This window comes from Anabrus simplex, chromosome 1, assembly GCF_040414725.1.
Source record: "Anabrus simplex isolate iqAnaSimp1 chromosome 1, ASM4041472v1, whole genome shotgun sequence".
Lineage (NCBI taxonomy): Eukaryota > Metazoa > Arthropoda > Insecta > Orthoptera > Tettigoniidae > Anabrus > Anabrus simplex.
In genome coordinates this window covers 415,048,591-415,071,285 of record NC_090265.1, presented here as the reverse complement: position 1 = coordinate 415,071,285, position 22,695 = coordinate 415,048,591, and the positions used below count along the sequence as shown (strand labels likewise).

The window sequence follows — 22,695 nt, the reverse complement described above, 5'->3', positions numbered from 1 at the left end:
CTTGAAACAAGAGACAATGGACCTGGTCAAGATAGCCTAACAATATTGTTGAGGATGTCGTGACGCTGACCCACGTGGCTGTCCAGTGTATGCAGATCATCGTGCTGACCACACGACACCTCAAAATCTGCAGGCCTTCGGGCTGATCAGCGGTCGCATGGTAGGCCAAGGCCCTTCGGAGCTGTTGCGCCATCGGGTTTTGGGTTTGGTTCAGGGATATTTACCTGAATCTGAGGGCTGGTTCGAGGTCAACTCAGCCTACGTGAGGACAGTTGAGGAGCTATCTGACGCTGAGATCGTGGCTCCGGTCTAGAAAGCCAAGACTAACGGCCGGGAGGATTCGTCGCGCTGACCGCATGTTACCTCGTAATCTGCAGGCGTTCGAGGTCGATTTGCAGGCCAAGGACTATTAACACTGTAGTGCCATGAAGGTTTTCCTTACTTAAAGTAAGATATAGAAGGGACCTTATTCCTTATAAACTGTTCATCCACAATGTATTGCTTAGGGATGCTTTGTTCTCTGTGTAGTATGTTACTGCGATGGTTTTTGAATTTCAAGTTGCTGCTTTCTGTCCTTATGTAGACCATACTGACCTGGCACGCTTGGGCGAATTATGTAGTAGTTTGTTCACCCCTTCCTTAGAGACTCAACTCAGATTTATTGATGTTGTTACTCGATTTACGTCGAATCTTATTATCGTAAAAGACGGCGTGGTGTTTAATTTCACGGGGGTCATTAAATGTTTGGTTAAGAATGAGTAATGGTGTGAGAGTAATGTATGAGGGAACCGTAGAGTTTTAACTGATGTGGGGTTGTGTGCAGATGCAAGAGGCTTTGCTTCTCAACTTCCACAGCCTTCTGTGCCAATTGGTCACACTAAATATATTTTTAATTAGGGTCACTGCACTTTCCTTTCTAATCTTTTACGACCATCTTGTGGATTACGTGCTTTAAAATAGTGTCAGACATATTGTTTATTTTTATTGTTGGTTTTAATAGTTTGATTAAGCTCGTTCTGGGGCCGGATAAGTACGAGCAAACAAAACAAGGTTTAACACGACTGCAATTAGTAACGGTGACTGGGGAGTGTGTGTGTGTGTGTGTGTGTGTGTTTTATGGTTTCATCAAAACCTAATAATTTATGGTTGGAAATGAGATTTAAAATGCTTTTAGGGCCATTAAGATGGAAATGGGAATCGGAGGACTGTCAGACTCGTCGTCTCTTGAGAGAGAGATTGTGCGTTATAGACGGCAACGCTGATCATGTACGGACTTAGCGTAGTTTCATGCCCTGAAGTCAACTCTATGCAGACTATTACGTGTTTCTGTGGTGGTGATTTAATGTTGTGTATTGTTTATAAACGGACAGGTATAAATTAACTAAGACAAACGTTAAAATATAGTCCCCGAGTCAGAAGAATAAACTTATAAGGCTAAAATGCCAGATTAGGGCACTTTGAATCTAAAGGCACTACTCTGACCATTTAATCATAAATAACTATAATGTGCTCGATAGTCGGAGAACATTTATAATTAGCAACTACGAAACCACAGTTCGATGTAAGAGACATTTTATACCAGAGATTGGAATACGGGAATACTTTGAAAGAGATACAAGGTTATATTTAAGTTTGTTCTTCACAGTCACATTCATTATATGATCCATATTATGATGGGTAATCTATATATATAAAATAACTTGTCCTGACTGACTGACTGACTGATTCATCATCGCCGAGCCAAAACTACTGGACATAAAGAAATGAAATTTTGGGGATATATTCATATTAAGATGTAGGTGCTCGCTAAGAGAGGATTTTTGGATATTCCGTCGCTAAGGGGGTGAAAAGGGGGGTGAAATTTTAAAATGAGTGTATCCATATCTCAAAACTTTTAAAGTTTACAGATGTAAAAATTGGTACTTAGAATCTTCTTTAAAATTAAGGAAACACGTATTTTTTTGTTTTCTGAAAATCCCAATAGGAGGGGTGAAAAAGGGTGAAAATGGGGGAAAATGGGTTGAATGCCTTTAATCAGGATACCGGTACTTATATCTCAGAAACTGAAGATATTACAGACCTGAAAATTGGTACATTTGATCTCTTTTAAAAATAAAGAAACACGTATTTTTTTGTTTTTGGAAAATCCAATTAATGGGACGGTGAAAATGGGGGGATTTTTAAAATGAGTGTTTCTATATCTCCAAACTTTTAAAGTTTGCAGATGTAAAAATTGGTATTTAGAATCTTCATTGAAAATAAAGAAACACGTATTTTTTTTTCGGAAAATCGCAACAGGAGGAGTGAAAAGGGGTGAAAAAGGGGTCGAATGCATTTCATGAGTCTACTTATATTTCAGAACCTGAAGATATTACAGACCTGAAAATTGGTGTTTGGGATCTCCTTTAAAAATTAAGAAACACATATTTTTGTTTGTGGAAAATCCAATTAATGGGGGGGGGGGGAGTGAAAAGGTTTTTTTAAAATGGGTGTATCTATATCTCAAATATTTTAAAGTTTATAGATGTAAAAATTGGTATTTAGAATCTCCTTTAAAAATAAAGAAACACGTATTCTTTTGTTTTCGGAAAATCCCAATAGGGTGTAAAAGGGTTAATAATGGGTTGAATGCCTTTAATGAGGCTACTTATATTTCAGAATCTGAAGATATTACAGACCTGAAAATTGGTATTTTGGATCTTCTTTAAAAGTAAAGAAACACGTATGTTTTTCGTTTTTGGAAAATCCAAATATTGGATGTAAAGGGGGGGGGGGTGAATTTTTTAAAATGAGTGTGTCTACAACTTAAAACTTTAAAATTTACAGATGTAAAAATTGGTAGTTCGAATCTCCTCTAAAAATAAAGGAACAAGTATTTTTTGTTTCCTGTAAATCCTAATAGGAGGGATGTAAAAGGGTGAAAAATGGGTTGAATGCCTTTAATGAGGATACATATATCTCAGAAACGAAAGATATTACAGACCTGAAAATTGTTGTTTGGGATCTCCTTTAAAAATAAAGAAACACGTATTTTTTAGTTTTTGGAAAATCCAATTAATGGCGGTTAAACAGGAGTGACAAATTGGGGTGAATTTTTTGAAAGACTATATCCACAGAAATCTTGGAAACATAAAATGTTACAGACGTAAAAAGTGGGTGTTTGGAATCTCCTGTAAATGTAAAGAAACATAGGTGATTTGTTTTTGGAAACTCCGCTTAAGGGGAACTCAAAAGGGGTGAAATTTTAAAATGAGAATTTTTACAGTATATCTAAAAAAACTTAACATGTTACAGAAGTGAAAAATGGTATTTTTATCTCTATTAAACATAAAGAAACGTGTATTTTTAGTTTCCGGAAATACCACTCGGGTGAAAAAGGGGGGGGGGATAAAAGTGACTGAAAATGGTGTTGAATTCTTTTAATTAGCCTACTAATATCTCAAAAATGAAGATGTTACAGACGTGAAATTTGATATTTACAATCTGCTTTAAAAGTAAACAAACACGTATTCTCGGAAAATCCCTTGAAGGCGGGGGGGTGAAAGAATTGAAAAATTAATTGACTTAATTCTATGAGAATACATACATCTAATAAATATAAAGTTGTTACAGACGTGAAAATTCGTATTTGGATCTCCTTTAAAAACAAGGAAAAACGCATTTGGTGGGGAAACCATCTTGGAGGGCGGGAGTGTAAAGGAGTTGAATTCCTTTCATGAGGACACATAAATCAAAAACTCTGAAGAAGTTAGAGTCGTGATAATTGGTATTTAGAAGATCCTTTACTATTAAAGAAACAAGTATTTTTTGAGGGGAAAGTTCACTTCGGCGGGGGGGGGGGGAGTATTGTGAAATGAAGTGAAAAAAGTAAATTACTTTTATGGGGATACTTATATCTCAAAACTGAAGGTAATAGACGTGAACATTGGTGTTTGGAATCTCCCTTAAACGTAAGGAAACAAGCATTATTTTAATATTATTTTTTTTTTGGGGGGGGGCGCTAAATAAACTTAACGGCGGTGGGGTGTAGAAGGAGGTGTATCCAATTGATTTTACTGTTATTAATGTACTTATAAGTATCCTCCGTTGCTCAGGCGGCAGCGCGCCGGCCTCTCACAGCTGGGTGCCGTGGTTCAAATCCCGGTCACTCCATGTGACATTCGTGCTGGACAAAACGGAGGCGGGACAGGTTTTTCTCCGGATACTCCGGTTTTCCCTGTCATCAGCCATTCCAGCAACACATAATAGTAATAGTAATAATAAAAATAATAATAATAATAATAATATTCCGGACCGTCGTCAAATGTGCGGACCGCGCTGGTAACGGCTCCTGGACAAACGACTAAGAATGCAGTCCGGCCGCGGGTTCAGTGCCGCCAAGGCACCCAATATGACACCACGCCGGATCTCCTGAAGGATTTTACCCATATTAAAAATGATTATAGGAAAAGATGGCAAAGATTTACGGACCCAACTGACCGGGAGGAATACCTGAGCCTAGCCCGGGAAGTACGAAATCGATTGCTGGAAAGGAAGATTGAAAAATGGGAGGAAACGTGCCGTGAAATAATAGAAAACCAGTCAGATCGGGAATTTTGGTGGATTCTCGCAGAAAACGAGTCAGTTCGCGAATTTCGGCGGATTATATATCTAAAACAATAAGCATTCAATTATAAATTTCAGTATAATACCGTAGCGAAGCACGGGTATCTTGCTAGTCTATATATATAAAATAGCTTGTCCTGACTGACTGACTGACTGACTGACTGATTCATCATCGCCGAGCCAAAACTACTGGACATAATGAAATGAAATTTTGGGGATACATTCATATTAAGATGTAGGTGCTCGCTAAGAGAGGATTTTTGGATATTCCGTTGCTAAGGGGGTGAAAAGGGGGGGGGGGGGTGAAGTTTTAAAATGAGTGCACCTATATCTCAAAACTTTAAAAGTTTACAAATGTAAAAATTGGTATTTAGAATCTTCTTTGAAAATAAGGAAACACGTATTTTTTTGTTTTCAGAAAATCCCAATAGGAGGGATGAAAAAGGGTGAAAATGGGGGAAAATGTGTTGAATGCCTTTAATCAGGATACCGGTACTTATATCTCAGAAACTGAAGATATTACAGACCTGAAAATTGGTACTTTTGATCTCTTATAAAAATAAAGAAACACGTATTTTGTTGTTTTTGGAAAATCTAATTAATGGGAGGGTGAAAAGGGGGTGAATTTTTAAAATTAGTGAATCTATATCTCCAAACTTTTAAAGTTTGCAGATGTAAAAATTGGTATTTAGAATCTTCATTAAAAATAAAGAAACACGTATTTTTTTGTTTTCGGAAAATCGCAATAGGAGGTGTGAAAAGGGGCGAAAAAGGGGTTGAATGCCTTTAATGAGGCTACTTATATCTCCGAAACTGAAGATATTATAGACCTGAAAATTGGTGTTTGGGATCTCCTTTAAAAATAAAGAAACACGTATTTTTTGTTTCTGGAAAACCCAATTAAGGGGGTAAAAAGGGGTTATATTTTAAAATGAGTGTATCTATATCTCAAAACTTTTAAAGGTTATAGGTGTAAAAATAGGTATTTAGAATCTCCATTAAAGATAAAGAAACACGTATATTTTGCTTTCGGAAAATCCTAATGGGAAGGGTGGAAAAGGTTGAAAAAAGGGTCGAATGCATTTCATGAGTCTACTTATACTTCAGAACCTGAAGATATTACAGACCTGAAAATTGGTGTTTGGGATCTCCTTTAAAAATAAATAAACACGTATTTTTTGTTTGTGGAAAATACAATTTAGGGGGGAGGGTGAAAAGGTGGTGATTTTTTAAAATGAGTGTATCTATATCTCAAAACTTTTTAAGTTTATAGATGTAAAAATTGGTATTTAGAATCTCCTTTAAAAATATAGAAACACGTATTCTTTTGTTTTCGGAAAATCCCAATAGGAAGGGTGTAAAAGGGTGAATAATGGGTTGAATGCCTTTCATGAGGATACTTATATTTCAGAACCTGAAGATATTACAGACCTGAAAATTGGTATTTTGGATCTACTTTAAAAGTAAAGAAACAGGTATTTTTTCGTTTTTGGAAAATCCAAATATTGGGGGGTAAAACGGGGGTGAATTTTTTAAAATGAGATGTGTCTACATCTAAAAACTTTAAACTTTACAGATGTAAAAATTGGTGGTTAGAATCTCCTCTAAAAATAAAGGAACACGTATTTTTTTGTTTCCAGTAAGTCCTAATAGGAGGGGTGTAAAAGGGTGAAAAATGGGTTGTATGCCTTTAATGAGGATACACATATCTCAGAAACGAAAGATATTACAGAACTGATAATTCGCATATGGGATCTCCTTTAAAAATAAAGAAACACGTATTTTTTAGTTTTTGGAACAGCCAATTAATGGCGGTTAAGCAGGAGTGACAAATTGGGGTGAATTTTTTGAAAGACTATATCTACAGAATATCTTGGAATCGTAAAATGTACAGACGTAAAAAGTGGGTGTAAATCTCCTGTAAATGTAAAGAAATATAGGTTATTTGTTTTTGGAAACTCTACTTACGAGGAACCCAAAAGGGGTGAAATTTTAAAATGAGAATTTTTACGGATATCTAAAAAACTTAACATGTTACAGAAGTGAAAAATGGTATTTTTTATCTCTATTAAACATAAAGAAAAGTGTATTTTTAGTTTTCGGAAATACCACTTGGGTGGAGGGCGGGGTAAAAGTGACTGAAAATGGTGATGAATTCTTTTAATTAGGCTACTGATATCTCAAAAATGAAGATGTTACAGAAGTGAAATTTGATATTTGCAATCTGCTTTAAAAGTAAAGAAACACGTATTCTCGGAAAATCCAATGAAGGGGGGGGGGGGGGGGTGAAAGAATTGAAACATTAGTTGACTTAATTGTATGAGAATACATACATCTAATACTAAAGTTGTTACAGACGTGAAAATTCGTATTTGGATCTCCTTTAAAAACAAAGAAAAAGGCGTTTTGGTGGGGAAACCATCTTGGAGGGCGGGAGTGTAAAGGAGTTGAATTCCTTTCATGAGGACACATAAATCAAAAACTGAAGAAGTTAGAGTCGTGATAATTGGTATTTAGAAGATCCTATACTATTAAAGAAACAAGTATTTTTTTGCGGGAAAATTCATTTAGGGGGAGGAGAGATTATTGCGAAATGAAGTGAAAAAAAGTAAATTATTTTTATGTGGATACTTATATCTCAAAACTGAAGGTAATAGACGTGAACATTGGTGTTTGGAATCTCCTTTAAACATAAAGAAACAAGCCTTCTTTTAATTTTTTTTGGGGGGGGGGGGTGGCGGTAAATAAACTTAACGGCGGTGGGGTGTAGAAGGAGGTGAGACCAATTGATTTTACTGTTCTTAATGTACTTATAAGTATCCTCCGTTGCTCAGGCGGCAGCGCGCCGGCCTCTCACAGCTGGGTTCCGTGGTTCAAATCCCGGTCACTCCATGTGGCATTCGTGCTGGACAAAACGGAGGCGGGACAGGTTTTTCTCCGGATACTCCGGTTTTCCCTGTCATCAGCCATTCCAGCAACACATAATAATAATAATAATAATAATAATAATAATAATAATATTCCGGACCGTCGTCAAATTGCGGACCGCGATGGAAACGGCTCCTGGACGGGTAATGACTAAGAATGCAGTCCGGTCGCGGGTTCAGTGCCGCCAAGGCACCCAGTATGACAGCACGCCGGATCTCCTGAAGGTTTATATCCGTATTAAAAATATTATAGGAAAAGATGGCAAAGATTTACGGACCCAACTGACCTGGAGGAATACCTGAGCCTAACCCGGGAAGTACGAAATCGATTGCTGGAAAGGAAGATTTAAAAATGGGAGGAAACGTGCCGTAAAATAATAGATCGGGAATTTTGGTGGATTCTCGCAGAGAACGAGTCAGATCGCGAATTTCGGCGGATTATATATCTAAAACAATAAGCATTCAATTATAAATTTCAGTATAATACCGTAGCGAAGCACGGGTATCTTGCTAGTCTATATATATAAAAGAACATGTCCTGACTGACTGACTGACTGACTAATTCATCATCGCCAAGCCAAAACTACTGGACATAAAAAAATGAAATTTTGAGTATACATTTATAGTATATTAAAATGCAGGTGCTCGCTAAGGGCGGATATTTTTATATTCCGTCGCTAAGGGGATGAAAAGGGGGTTAATTTTTAAAATGAGTGTATCTATATCTCAGAACTTTAAAAGTTTACTGATGTAAAAATTGGTATTTAGAATCTCCTTTAAAAATAAAGAAACACGTATTTTTTTGTTTTCGGAAAATCCATATAGGAGGGGTGAAAAGGGTGAAAAAGGGGTTGATGCCTTTAATGAGGCTTCTTATGTTTCAGAAATTGAAGATATTACAGACCTGAAAATTTGTGTTTGGGATCTCCTTTAAAAATAAAGAAACATATTTTTTGTTATTGGAAAATCCAAATAATGAAGGGAAAAGGAGGGGGGTGAATTTTTAAAATGAGTATATCTCAAAACTTTGAAAGTGTACAGGTGTAAAAATTGGTATTTAGAATCTCCTTTTAAAAAATAAAAAACCACGTATTTTTTGTTTTCGGATAATCCGAACATGAGGGGTGAAAAAGTGGTTGAATGCCTTTAATGACGATACTTATATCTCAGAAACTGAAGATATTATAGACGTGAAAATTGGTATTTGGGATCTCCTTTAAAAATAAAGAAACACGTAATTTTTATTTTTGGAAAATACAAATAGTGGGGGTGAAAAGGGGGGTGACATTTTAAAATGAGTGTATCTATATCTCAAAACTTTAAAGATTTCAGATGTAAAAATTGATATTTAGAATCTTCTTTAAAAATAAAGAAACACGCATTTCTTTGTTCTCTGAAAATCCCAATAGGAGGGATGGAAAAGGAAGAAAAATGGTTTGAATGCCTTTAATGAGGATCCTTATGTCTCAGAAACTGAGATATTACAGACCTGAAAATTGGTATCTGGGTTCTCCTTACAAATAAAGAAACACGTATTTTTGTTTTTTGTTTTTGGAAAATCCAATTAATGGGGTTAAACAGGAGTGACAAATTGCAGTGAATTTTTAGAAATACATTATCTGCAGTATATCTCAGAAACGTAAAATATTACAGACGTAAATATTAGTATTTGGAATCTACTTTAAAAGTAAAGAAAAACGTGTTCTCGGAAAATCTAATGAATGGGGGTGGAGGGGGAGGTGAAAGAATTGAAAAGTTAATTGAATTAATTGTATGAGGATACTTACATCTAATAAAAACTAAAGTTGTTACAGACGTGAAAATTTGTATTTGGATCTCCTTTAAAAACAAAGAAAAACGCGTTTTTGGAGGGAAATCCTCTTGGGGGGTGGGAGTGAAAAGGAATTTAATTACTTTTATGAGGACTCATACCTCAAAACCTGAAGATGCTAGAGTCGTGATAATTGGTATTTAGAAGATCCTTTACTTTTAAAGAAACAAGTATTTTAGCCTGAAAGTTCACTGGGGGGGGGGGGGGGGAATTGTGAAAAGGAGTGAAAAAAAAGTGAATTATTTTCATGGGGATACTTACATCTCAAAACTGAAGGTAACTGACGTTAACATTGGTATTTGGAATCTCCTTTAAACATAAAGAAACACGCCGCCTTTTTTTTTGTCGGGTGGGGGGGGGGGGTAATCTTAACTGCGGCGCGGTGGAAAAGAGTTGAGACCAATTGATTTTACTTTTCATAATGTAATTGTTAGGAGCCTTCGTGGCTCAGGCGGCAGCGCACCGGCCTCTTACCGCTGGGTTCCGTGGTTCAAATCCTGGTCTCTCCATGTGAGATTTGTGCTGGACAAAGCGGAGGCGGGACAGGTTTTTCTCCGGGTACTGCGATTTTCCCTGTTATCGTTCATTCCAGCAACACTCTCACATATCATTTCACTTACCATTTATTAATCATTGACCCAGAGGAGAGCGACAGGCTTCGACAGCCGGCACAATTCCTATCCTTGCCGCTAGATGGGGCTTCATTCATTCGATTCCTGGCCCGGTCGAATGACTGGAAACAGGCTGTGGATTTTCAATGTACTTATTCTGATCATAAAACGATCATTTTTAATCTTTCCTGGGTTCGTTTCCAAGAGCCACCTTTTCCTTTGGAGAACGCTATTAGATTACAGTAGATTCTCCTGGCATATAAATAAAAATTTAAACACATTTGAAATAAACGATAGGAATGATATTGACGGTGAAATTGTTCACCTCTATAATAAGGTCAATAATGCACGGAAGTATATCATTCGTATCGCCAGACATCCCGCCAAGTACTGGTCTTGCATCTTGCGGGATCCTGAACATCAATAATAATAATAATAATAATAATAATAATAATAATAATAATAATAATAATAATAATAATAATAATAATAATGTTCTGGACCGTCTTCAAAATATGCGGAGCGCGTTGGAAACGGATCCTGGTCGGGTAATGACTACGAATACAGTCCGGCCGTGGGTTCAGTACCGCCAAGGCACCCAAGACGACACCACGCCGGATCTCCTCAAGGATTTGATCCATATTAAAAATGCTTATAGGAAAAGATGGCAAAGATTTAGAGACCCAACTGACTGGGTGGAATACCTGGACCTATACCGGGAAGTACGAAATTGATTGCTGGAAAGAAAGATTGAAAAATGGGAGGAACTTTGCCGTAATCTCACAGAAAACGAGTCAGATCGCGAATTTTGGCGGATTCTCTCACAAAACGAGTCAGATCGCGAATTTCGGAGAATTATATATAAAACGTTAAGCATTCAATTATAAATTTCTGTATAATACCGTACCGAAGCACGGGTAACTTGCTAGTCATGTTATATTTTTAACGTTTCTTCAGCTTTTTTCAATATTAAGACACACCGGTATATCACAATAATTATGACATGAAAAGGGGTGCTAAATGAACAGGTAACTCTGGAAACACGAGTCTTTCGTATTTGAAAGCACTATTAAATGCCAAATATTTGTGCCGGGATATTATCTTGCAACTTTAAGGATAACCAACTAAGCCATGAAGCTAGACGCAAGTGAATTGTTCTTGTCGTGAGACTCAAGGCTGTATCGCATGATTCTGACAGCGGGTTCGGAAACCTGCTCCTTACATAACGACCTCTGTTGATTCATACATCGGGTTGCGACACTTGCCCGGAACGACCAACGACAATAATAGTCTACTTTATCCCTGCATTATTATTATTATTATTATTATTATTATTATTATTATTATTATTATTATTATTATTATTTCTTTTTTTTTTGCAAGTTGCTTTACGTCGCACCGACACAGACATGTCTTATGGCGACGATGGGACAAGAATGTGTTAGGAGTGGGAAGGAAGCGGCCGTGGCCTCAATTAATGTACAGCCCCAGCATTTGCCTGGTGTGAAAATGGGAAACCACGGAAAACCATCTTCAGGGCTGCCGACGATGGGGTTTGAACCTGCAGTACTGTATTATTTAAACGGCCACTACCAGGCCGAAGTTCCCTTTGGAACCGAGGGAGACGAAAGTTGCATGCATTTTAAAATGTATTTTCATAGAACTTCACCAAACTTATGTCGTTTCTAGGTAACACCCAGTGGAAAAAGCCTTTATTCGGCTCTCATATATTCCATTTCAATTTCTATTATTCTGATGTTTTTCATTATTTTCTAAATATTTTCCTAGATTTTCTCTTCTTCAGAAGAATTCCTCAGTTCTTGAATATAATACAAATTTATATTTAGCTTATGTTATGATTTACGATCCTACTGCCTCTCATTGCAAACTGATTACAGTAGTAATAGCAAGAAAGATGGCAAAAAGAGGACTGGGTGGGTTGAAATTTATTTTATTTTTTGCTAGTTGCTTTACGTCGCACCGACACAGATAGGTCTTATGGCGACGATGCGACAGAGAAGGGCTAGGAGTGTGACGGAAGCGGCCGTGGCCTAAATTAAGGCGCAGCCCCAGCATTTGCCTGGTGTGAAAATGGGAAACCACGGAAAACCATCTTCAGGGCTGCCGACAGTGAGGTTCGAACCTACTATCTCCCGAATATTAGATACTGGCCGCACTTAAGCGACTGCAGCTATCGAGCTCAGAAGGTTGAAATTTCCTAACTCTATCTACTTCAGCCCTTAGCCTCGGTGCAAAAGTCATTATCTAAAAAATCACCCTAAATTACTTCTTACAAGGACAGAGGTCCACTATGACTACGCTCTACCTCTGTCCAAACGCCACAAACTTGACTCATAGCCAAGGTTCACAAATGAACATGATTCTCGCCGTCCTTCAAGAAATACTTCACTTTTAGGGGTAACCTCTCTCCGACAGCTCTTTTCTGTTTAACGTAAGCTACATTAATAACCAGATGCCACCGGCCTGCGACACAGTGAAGCAGCTCATGTTGGCGGCTATTAACTTCCGTCACAAGAGTTCACTTCCGCGCCTATTGATTTTACATCACCAGCAATTTCCTTCATTCGCACGGCAGCGATTGATTTTCATTTTGGTTACGTATTTTCCTACGAACAATTAATTTCACTCCGATCATTTATAGAGACATAAAAAAAATAATCGTTCCTCGGAGGAGAGTGGGTGCACTGAAGGACCAGTAGTGTTCTGAGAAGACACATACTTCCGGCTGGTCACTACAAGTTCCATGAAAATACATTAAATATATAATGCTTCCTGTTAAATCATACACCTTACTGGTGATAATATCAAGCTCGTTGCATTAGGTCATCAACTGCCATACAGTACCTCTAACAACACACAGAGTGTATCATAATTCAACACCGCAATTCGTAGCGATGATTGAAGACCGAAATAAACGTGTTTTGGTAAATAATATTTGGTCTGAAACTGATTATTAACTGGCAAAAATCATAAACTGTCCTGTAAAGGTATAAATTAATTGCAACTCTCATACTTCCAAACCAGCAGTATTATACGTATATTCTGTTTAATCATAACGTGACGTCAGAATGCAATGACGTCAGAATGCAATGTCCGTGCTGTGATAACACGCAGTACGTGGTCGTTCGTTTAGAGCAGATCGACAGTGTATGAGACTCTAGTTGAATACAAGGAAGAGCTCTTCGCTCGGGTGCTTGCAGATGAGAAGTGTCTACAGCTTATGCCTGGGCTCTTAGGACGTGTAGGATAGGCAATGACACGTCGTTGCAGAGGGTGTACTGAAGTAGGAGGATGCACTAGTGAATAGCTTTTGTAAAAGACTACAATTAAAGTGGCATGTAATAGTTTTATTCTCTACCATCTCAAAATGTACTTCAACTATTGATTTGAGACCTATGAATAATACCACTTTTTGTCTCCTCTATCATCCGTAGAAACTTGAGTACTGAACTTTGATACACCCTGCATGTCATACAAATATTCGGACCGTACTTGTGGTAGGAAAGCCAGCTCCTTTCAGTTTCTCAAAATGCTGCGTCATTAAATCGATTAATAAGTGCCCCAACGAGATTCTGAAAGCCCGTCTTCGACAATATCAAGACTTAAAAAATTCATAACAGAATCAGGATTACACTTCAGCTATTTCGTACTAAAATAAATCAGTAAACCATATTTCAGTTGACTTCCTAAAAATATACAAACTCTCAGAAACGAATGAGCGCGTGGTATTGTAAGTTCTTTGGGTTTAAATTTTATCAGACCTGGTTTTAAAACACAATTCATCTCCCGTGTAGATACCCACAACAAACATTTTTATGTGTTCAATAGTTTCTGAGAAAAGAGGAGGTTACTTGCGAGAAACTTGCGTTCATGCTTCTTTATTTATTTAGTGACTGTGTGTTCTGAGATAGCTTACAATAAGCAATAGTTACAATGAACTAACTAACTTCTCATCACAGTTTACGAATTCATTTCATAATGTACTAACATTAATAACAGCGCCGATTAAAATAACCGGCACATATTTTTACGATGGGAAAATACACATTAAAGTCGCTTACGGTGAATACAATACGGAGTGACTAATACATCAGAGTCAGCATTGGGAAAGTAACTTAATCAAAGCCGAACACAAGTCCTTTGTTTGAGCCACAACGACAACATCAACTACGTCATTCCGTTTCGTCAAATAGTTAAACTGAGATTTGTTGAAGAAGACTGGATAAATACCAAATGTCTTCTTACATAATCCAACATAGTGAACATTGAATTTCGCCGTTTTTAACCCATGGAATAAAGGGAGTAGACCGCAGAAAAGAGAGTTACAGACCAGGACCTCAAACTCACAATCACCACCTCCCTAATTTTATGGCTGCAAGAGCAGTAACAGTAGTGCCTATTTTAACGAAGGATCGGAAGGTTTCCAGTAAGAATTATAAAAGATCCTGTGAAAAAATGATAAACACTTCGACTTCTCTTACAGCAAATGAGTTTCATCTGCCCTTGCTCTATCAGAGTAGGTATCCGTTAGTCATTTTACTGTGTCGTTTGTTATCAATTCGTATGAATTGTTCCATCATCTGAGTGCACTCGTATTCGCAAGACCCAACATTATCTTTACATTTAGGTCTATCATTCCACGGTATCTGGAAAGCTGATTACTCTATACTTCCCCACAGATTTTAAAAATACATTTTCGTTGTATGTGTCCTTTGATTGCTATGAATCTCTTGAAACCCTGATTATATATAAAAAATCGCCAGTTTCTTTATTATTCTTTAACCTTTACGATATAATAATAATTTCCAATATTTCGTAGTAATTTGAAATTAGCTTTCCAATCCATTTACATAATACTTCCATAAGGGTTTGTCTATGTAGTACCCTTTTGTCACTACATTTTTAGGTTCGTATTTAATGTGTTTCCCAAACCAAACCAACCAAACCCCATGGCACTACAGTCCTTGAAGGGCCTTGGCCTACCAAGTGAGCGCTGCTTAGCCCGAAGGCCTGCAGATTACGAGGTGTCGTGTGGTCAGCACGACGAATCCTCTCGGCCGTTATTCTTGGCTTTCTAGACCGGGGCCGCTATCTCACCGTCAGATAGCTCCTCAATTCTAATCACGTAGGCTGAGTGGACCTCGAACCAGCCCTCAGGTCCAGGTAAAAATCCCTGACCTGGCCGGGAATCGAACCCGGGGCCTCCAGGTAAGAGGCAAGCACGCTACCCCTACACCACGGGGCCAGCAATGTGTTTCCCATCGTACCTTAATAAACGCTTTTAAAGATATAATCTCTGCAATACGTCTTATGTCTTAAGAATTCCTCTTGTTCCCACAGGAATGTAGTGTCTACGTAAATCATCTCCATTGTGGTCTTCGATTTGCTAATGTTTTAACCTTCTTGTAAGTTTTCTCCATTTCAAAGGCTTATCTGTCCAGAAATCTTTTCGATCTTTCTTGGACTACTACTCCTTCGGGCTCCTTGCGGGTTCCAGCCCAAAACCATCTTCTCCACTGATGCAGTTGGTTTTCTCACTGTCACCAAACCCACTTCCACTGCAACTGGGACCTTATATGAGCTTAAGGCATAGCGGTCAGCCGCTACGTTTCCTTAGTATACGAGAAATCTATCCAATAATCTGCGTTGATTTGGTGTATGTAATGATGTGTGTTTAATACGAGCAAGAATTTCCGATCCCGAAACCGAAGTGTTACGGCCGAGCAAGTCCTCACTCTGATCATGTGATACTCCAATATCTGCAGGCCATCTCCCTGGGCAGCAGTCGTCTTGACAGGCCAAGACCCTCAATGGGCTGTGTGTGCAAGCATTAGAGGGGATGCGGTCTTAACTTACAATGTTAGGAACCATCGTCTTGTCATAATACACTTTTAATTACGTCAAGTACTCTAACTTAGAGTGAAGAGTTCTCTATAATAAATTAATCGAAACGCCTTCATTTCACCTTGTTTCAGAGTATTCCTGTCCTGAATCCTTCACCCTTATTCTTTCTTTCTTTTTCTTATGCGAACATTTTCGTATGCATGTACAAAATGTGCCCAATATTTGTTTGTTGCGGAATTAATCATCCTCAAAACTAAGAGTGAAATCAAATGCGAAGAAAGTGAATACACCGATGAGCAACTGAATTAGAAATAGCTGTCGTTGTGGCAAAATAGCACTGTAGTCAGCCCGGCGGACGTAATAGTACGGCGTGGCACGTAACAGCGATGTTTTTAATAAAATAATTAATGTTATTTGCTTTACGTCCCACTAACTGCTTTTACGGTCTTCGGAGAGCGATGTTTTCAAACCTCGTGTTGAGTGTGAGTAGCAATTGAGCACAGGATGGGTGGGGCACGAGATCTCGGCGCATTTGATCACTAGACGTATGGATCATTCCATCCCCGAAGTCATATAGGCACTGATCTTTCCATGGGCTACCGTCTACCATGAGTACGTGAATTCGGACAAAATATTCTCCATCAGAGTCAACTGTCATGGTGTGTAACGTGTTGTTACGTGCCAGCCTTCAGTATTTAGCCCCCTTCGGTATTTTCTCGAAGGAACTAGTGAGTCAGCTGGGAGTTCCCAGCCTCCCTCTTTAAAAAAAAATATATATTTGTTCGTGGCGTCGACCTCTGTAGATGTTTTGCCACTGCTTGCACTATTTATATGAACCTGCGTGTAATTGTAATTGCGGAAGTGTAGTGTTGAATGGGAGGAAAGGAACGTTAAGGACGACACAAACACCCAGTCCCCAGACCAGGGATATTAATCATTTACAATTAAAAACCCTGCCCCGGCCGGGAATCGAATCCGGGGCCACCGGGTGACAGGCGAACACGTTGTCCCCTACACCGCAGTGCCGGACGACAGCCTCTATTCTCTATTGTTCTTTTCGTCTGTTTTCCCCGAGCGCTTTCTCAAAGGCGCAACCCTTTACTGGCCGCACCCCAAAGATTCTAAGACTCCACATCGGAATATAAAAAGGATGCTAGCTGAGAACAGTCAGTGAGTAGCTGGAGCTGAAGGCAGCAGTGTTGTCTTCAGTGTTGATGTCGTGGGTGTCCCAACAGAGTCAATGTCACAGTATCGTCGTGTTGGAGTGTTGTTGGAGTACTGTGTCTGCACTGCCTTGGAGTACAGAGTTAAGTACTGTGGGTGTACCGACGTGGAGTCAGTGTGTGGAACAGTTTGTGTGAGAAGAGTTGGAGTAGTTGTAAACTGTCATTGTGTAGTGCCGGTTAGCACTGTTAAGCTGCTGTTGTTATGTGATATCTGTTTAGTTGTTACTGTTAAGTAGTTCACTGTGTGGATCAGCTACGTTGTCTGTGAATTAACTGAATTGACTGTGTTGATTTTCAGAATTACGGGACTCATCTGGAACAGTCGTCGTGTGGCGTGATTGTCAACAGACTATGTACATGTATCTGTCTGCGTGCAGCTGCTTGTGAAGTGACTGAGCATGCGAAGCGAAGTGAAAGTGAAACGTGAGCTGTCACTCAGGATTATCGTCGTCTCAGGTAATACCAGCGAGCCGGACTATCTACTGTGAGGACAGAGACTTTGTAAATAGACAACAATTAGTGGAGTGTGGTCATTCATTGTTGAATATAATTATATGTGTGTACTGATTGGCCCATTCTAAATTAAATTAGATACATAAAACAGACAGTGTTTTGTTCGTAAGTGTTGATGCAATAGTCGCCGTTGGCTAGCTCGGATGGTACGAAGAGGTAGACAAGTCACGATGCAGCGTATCATTTGCGAATTCCGTGCTGGAAAACAACGAGGAGTGAGTATCCATACAATCTAGACACATCTCCTCGCAATGAGGTAAAGAAGCAAACATCCCACTAGGGTTCCTGTGCTCACTGCACGTCACAAGGCTCGAACAGTCACAGGGGGAAAGGAACACCACTACTAGACTCTTGAAACATGGACAGGTATCATCTGTACAGGTAAGTCGAGGTACCAATGGGTACATGTCGATAACAGGGTACGAGTATGTCGCCCAGCAGATGAGGCAAAGGATCCTTCATGCCAACAGGGCACAGTGCAGGCCGGTAGCGGTAGAACACTCGTATGGGGACTGTTCACGTGGGATAAAGTGGAATTCCTGGTACGTCAGTTAATGTCCTCACGGGTGACAGATACAGTAACCTGCTGTCAGATGATGTCCACCCATTTGTTCGCCTCCAGCACGTTGCAGGAGACCAGGAGACCTGTACCTACAACAAAACAATCCACCGGCCCATCATTCACGAACTGTAGCCGATTGGTTCGACGAACATTCCATGAACATGAGAATGCTGGCCTGGTTTCCAAAGTTTGCCTGAGTTCAATCCTATTGAGAACATCTGCGATGTTGCGGAAAGGGATACATGCGCCGTGGATTCAGCCCCGACCAATGTGCGCATTATGGGAGGCTGTGCAGTCGTCATGGATCAGAATGGCTCTCCAAATCTCTTGGTGTTTTGTGGAGTCCATGCCATGCCGCATCACCATTGTCATCAGGCTGAAAAGTTCACCGGACGAATTGGCCGTGTGGTTAGGAACGCGCAGCTGTGAGCTTGCATGCGGGAGATAGTGGGTTTGAGCCCCACTGTCGGCAGCCCTGAAGATGGTTTTCCGTGGTTTCCCATTTTCACACCAGGCAAATGCTGGGGCTGTACCTTAAATAAGGCCACGGCCGCTTCCTTCCAACTCCTAGCCCTTTCCCTTCCCATCGTCGCCATAAGACCTATCTGTGTCGGTGTGACGCGAAGCAACTTGTAAAAAAAAAAAAAAAAAAAAAAAAAGTTCTACATGCTGCTAACCAGACATCTCTAAACCACTTGCTCATCACTGCATGAGTATCACAAAATAAAGTCTAAAATAGGTTTCTAATTTCACGGATTTAGATTGCACATCTGCAGTCTATGGATGCGATTTCAATCTATGATATTGTTAAAGGAAGACATATTAGGGAAATTCCCATAAACAATGTTAACGTCATACCACATTTCAATAACAACGAGAATTTCACTCATGAATCAATACATACATACTCCAGGGTATTATATACCCACCAGACCAAAAATACCAATATTTAATTAACAGATCAGTGGAGGGTTAAGATACTCTTCACCCTCCGAATGAAGAACTCACGAGAAACAGTTTCTCAGTAATAACTACACACTAGGCAAATAACAAATATAAGACATCAGACGAAATATTTGTACACCAATGGTTTAATTTGCTGTCTTCTTCAGCACGCATGCGGAGTGAAAAGCAATAAATGTTAATTTCCATGACTGACTCACCGTCAATAGCGAGGATCAGGGAGCTGACGACCCCCCACCATGCTCCAATCAGGGCCCCCCTCATGGTAACAGAGCCTCCTGCAACACAAGGAAAACATGATTAGTTTACGGCAAACCATGGCCAGCAAGCATGGCTGCAGGGGGCTTGTGTGCCCCGCTACCGGCGCGGCGCGCTCCTCTCGGCTGATGTCAAAAACATCCGCCTGCAGCAGCTTGCAGCTAATAACACGGCTCCACGCCTGACACTTCGGCGTTAGGGGAATGGAAAGGAAGATTACAGACGTAGAAACATAAAAGGACAGGAAGATTAGTTACTGTGGAATGGGGAGATAATGAATGAAGAATCTAGGTTAGCAATTCGCCTAATCGTAATTACCTACGGCTGCTTGCTTCAGCTGACTTACGTAGCCGATATTTCTACTTTTGATGGCTCTTACCAGCACTTTATGTTAGTATCTGAAGGGAAAATAGGACCATAAAATACAGCGCAGTGGCGATCATACAGAGAAGAGAACCTATATATTTTAGTGTACACATTGACAGAGCTGTGTTTCCATTACACAGAACGTTTTGTCAATGCCACATGCCGGTAACAATTGACTCTATAATAATAATAATAATAATAATAATAATAATAATAATAATAATAATAATAATAATAATAATAATAATAATAATAATGTGTAATATTGTAACGTAAGACAAACAAGAACCATAGAATATACCCGATCACCCATTTTCGTAGTCAAGAACGTAGAGAAACGCTACGCAGTAGAATCGGAAATCGAAAATAGACTGGCTTGAATCTATATCCTGGTTTTATCCCATTCTCTTCACGAAAATGGTAAGAAAATATTTGTATCCACTTCATCCTCAGGCTGTTATGAACTGTATTTGAACAATCCGATTTTCTGAGGTTGCAATGAGCTTGGCAATAAAGGCGAGTGAATTGTTGTCACCAACAGAATGACTGTTGGACGTACATCCGTCAAGAGAGTATTGCGTAGTTGTCGACGAGGTTCTCGGCGAACCCACAGCATAGAACGGTGATGGGTTCAAAGTTACAAGAGCAAAATATTACTTTTCACAACCGCCCGTAGCCCTAGAACCAGGGCGAAGTATCCTGAGAGCGCACTCCTACAAATTGCGCAGTTCACAGCAGAACTACCTTCTATGTACGTTGTAGTACCTGTTTAGTCTTCTGTTATCACTGTCGACCTGGTTGTTATGCGCTGCCGTCTGAAACATTGAGACGCCCTATGCAAGACTATGGGGATATGAACAACCTGGTTATTATGCGCTACCGTCTGCAGCAGTAAGACGCTCTATGCAAGACTATGTCCATATGAACAAAGATTGTATGCAACCTCGAGGAGAGTACTGTCAAGGATTTATTTTATTATACTTTACACGAGTGTGTGTTACACCGACGTCTTCCTTGAGATGTTTTCCCCATTCTTTACAATGGAACTAGTTCATATTATGTTATCTCTGTTATTGTGCATTCCCAGCCACACGAGACTGAAATAATTTCATAGTGACACAAACCAATAACAACATACACATGATACCTTCTAGTTTCCAAACATTTACAAGCATTAGATAGTATATCTGGTGGCTGGTTGTATACATTTGAAGCTTACGATCACTGCATCAGGAGCTACGGGCGGTTACTAAACTGTCCCTTACTAATACTGGAACCATTGTCGTTCTAAGCTGAAAGTTTACCGAGATTCTTGTCGACAACTCCGCGACTATCCCTTGTGAGGTGACTGTTCGACAGATGATATGCGGACAGAACTTTCCAGTCATATTAAATGTCAGACAGTCGACTGTGAACGACGTCATTGAACTGTAACTGTGGTAACTTAGCACTGAAAACTGTCGACATTAATTTTCCAGCTTTTAACATATCATTTACATGTGCGAATAGTACATCAATTCCTTCTCGCAAGACCTTCCGCGTTAAATCAACATATATTATGTAGATCTGACTGAATTGGTACAATGAATTTGCAACACAAATTTCCAGGAAAAATGCAACAACGCTTGCATATTCAATGTATTTTCCCTCTCGACTTGACGCTATTTGAAACCAGAGCAGATCTCCAAACCAAGGTATACTGTATGTGAAGTCGACGTACACATCTCTGTTCTGAAATAAAACCAAACGCACGAACCTGATTCAGCATGTAAACTCACCCTCCTCGGTAGTGTTGATAAGCTGTATCGTGTGAATTCCTACGTTGATAGTAAGCAATTACGGAGGTGATTCCACCCCGGGTTTAATACACTAAAGTGACATCCTTCAAAGGTACTTCATTCCAAATTCTATGTCATTTTTCGTAAGTGAGTACATGGGACAAATAGATATCTGCCCCCCAAAACCCACGGCACAACAGCTCATTAAGGAACCTGGCCCTGCCAACACTGCTGTTGCCCAACCAGATGGCCTGGTACAAAACAAAAGGTTTAAGACGATCGGCCATAAACAAAAGAGTCTCGTGCTCTACCGACTGAGGTAGCCGGGCGACGTCTTAAGCACTGTTACAGCTATACAAGCGTCATGAAGTTAAGCAACATCGGGCGTGGTCACCAATTGGATGGGTGACCATACGTCAGAAATTGCTTCGCTCAAACCGCCTCAAGACATCCTTGGACTCCGTCACAAGAGTTCCAAGGCCATCTTCGAGAATCCGCCCTAAAAGGGCGCAGGTCATATTCTGACCAGCCATGAATAAACTACAACACCGGCCATCAAACAATACCATCCAGCCTTGGAAAGAAGAAGACCTCAAGAAATAGCACTCAAAGCCTCAACAGGCTGATAGGCTAAAATTCTCACGGTGCAAGGCCCAGCCTCGAGACGGTCCTGCTGCTGCTGAACAAAAGGCTAGGAGGTGAAACAATTGCACTCCTTTTTGAAAGACACTTAAGATCCTAAATGGGCTTATGGCCCGAAGTTGCAGAGGCTAAGCCTATACTACAGAGGGGTGACTAGATGCGAAATCTCAAGTTCCAAATCAATGTGAAGAATTTACAGGTTTAGAAAATCTTAGTCACCCCATATCAAGTTGAATGGGAACTAACAGAGGGTGAACACTCTTTACCCCAGGTATTCCCTGAATTACATGCTTCTCAGCAGGGATTTGAGCAAAGTCCTCAGACTTGCCGAAATTTTACACGTAAACGGTGATTTTAGAACCTTACATTAATCAAAGAAGTTTGAAACCTTCCCCTCAAGTTATCTGCCTGGGGCTATGACATGTCAAGACATGTCTGACCTTGAGTTGTTGGGCCTTCCAAATACGGGCCTACAGCCTTTGCCTTCTTATTATGCCGCAGACACACTAGACCGGAGTGATGAAGATGACAATACGGCCCTAATGCGC

General features: G+C 39.7%; 1 protein-coding gene across 1 annotated transcript in view; it reads right to left on the bottom strand.

Annotated features, from left to right (window-relative positions):
• The window catches only part of LOC136856878 (uncharacterized), a 1,002,838-nt gene that overhangs the window by 552,515 nt on the left and 427,628 nt on the right, over positions 1 to 22,695 (bottom strand). The window contains exon 3 of the mRNA XM_067135095.2: positions 19,304 to 19,381. Coding sequence (XP_066991196.2) covers positions 19,304 to 19,367 — 64 coding nt within the window. The 5' untranslated portion in view covers positions 19,368 to 19,381. The remainder of the gene's footprint in view (positions 1 to 19,303; positions 19,382 to 22,695) is intronic.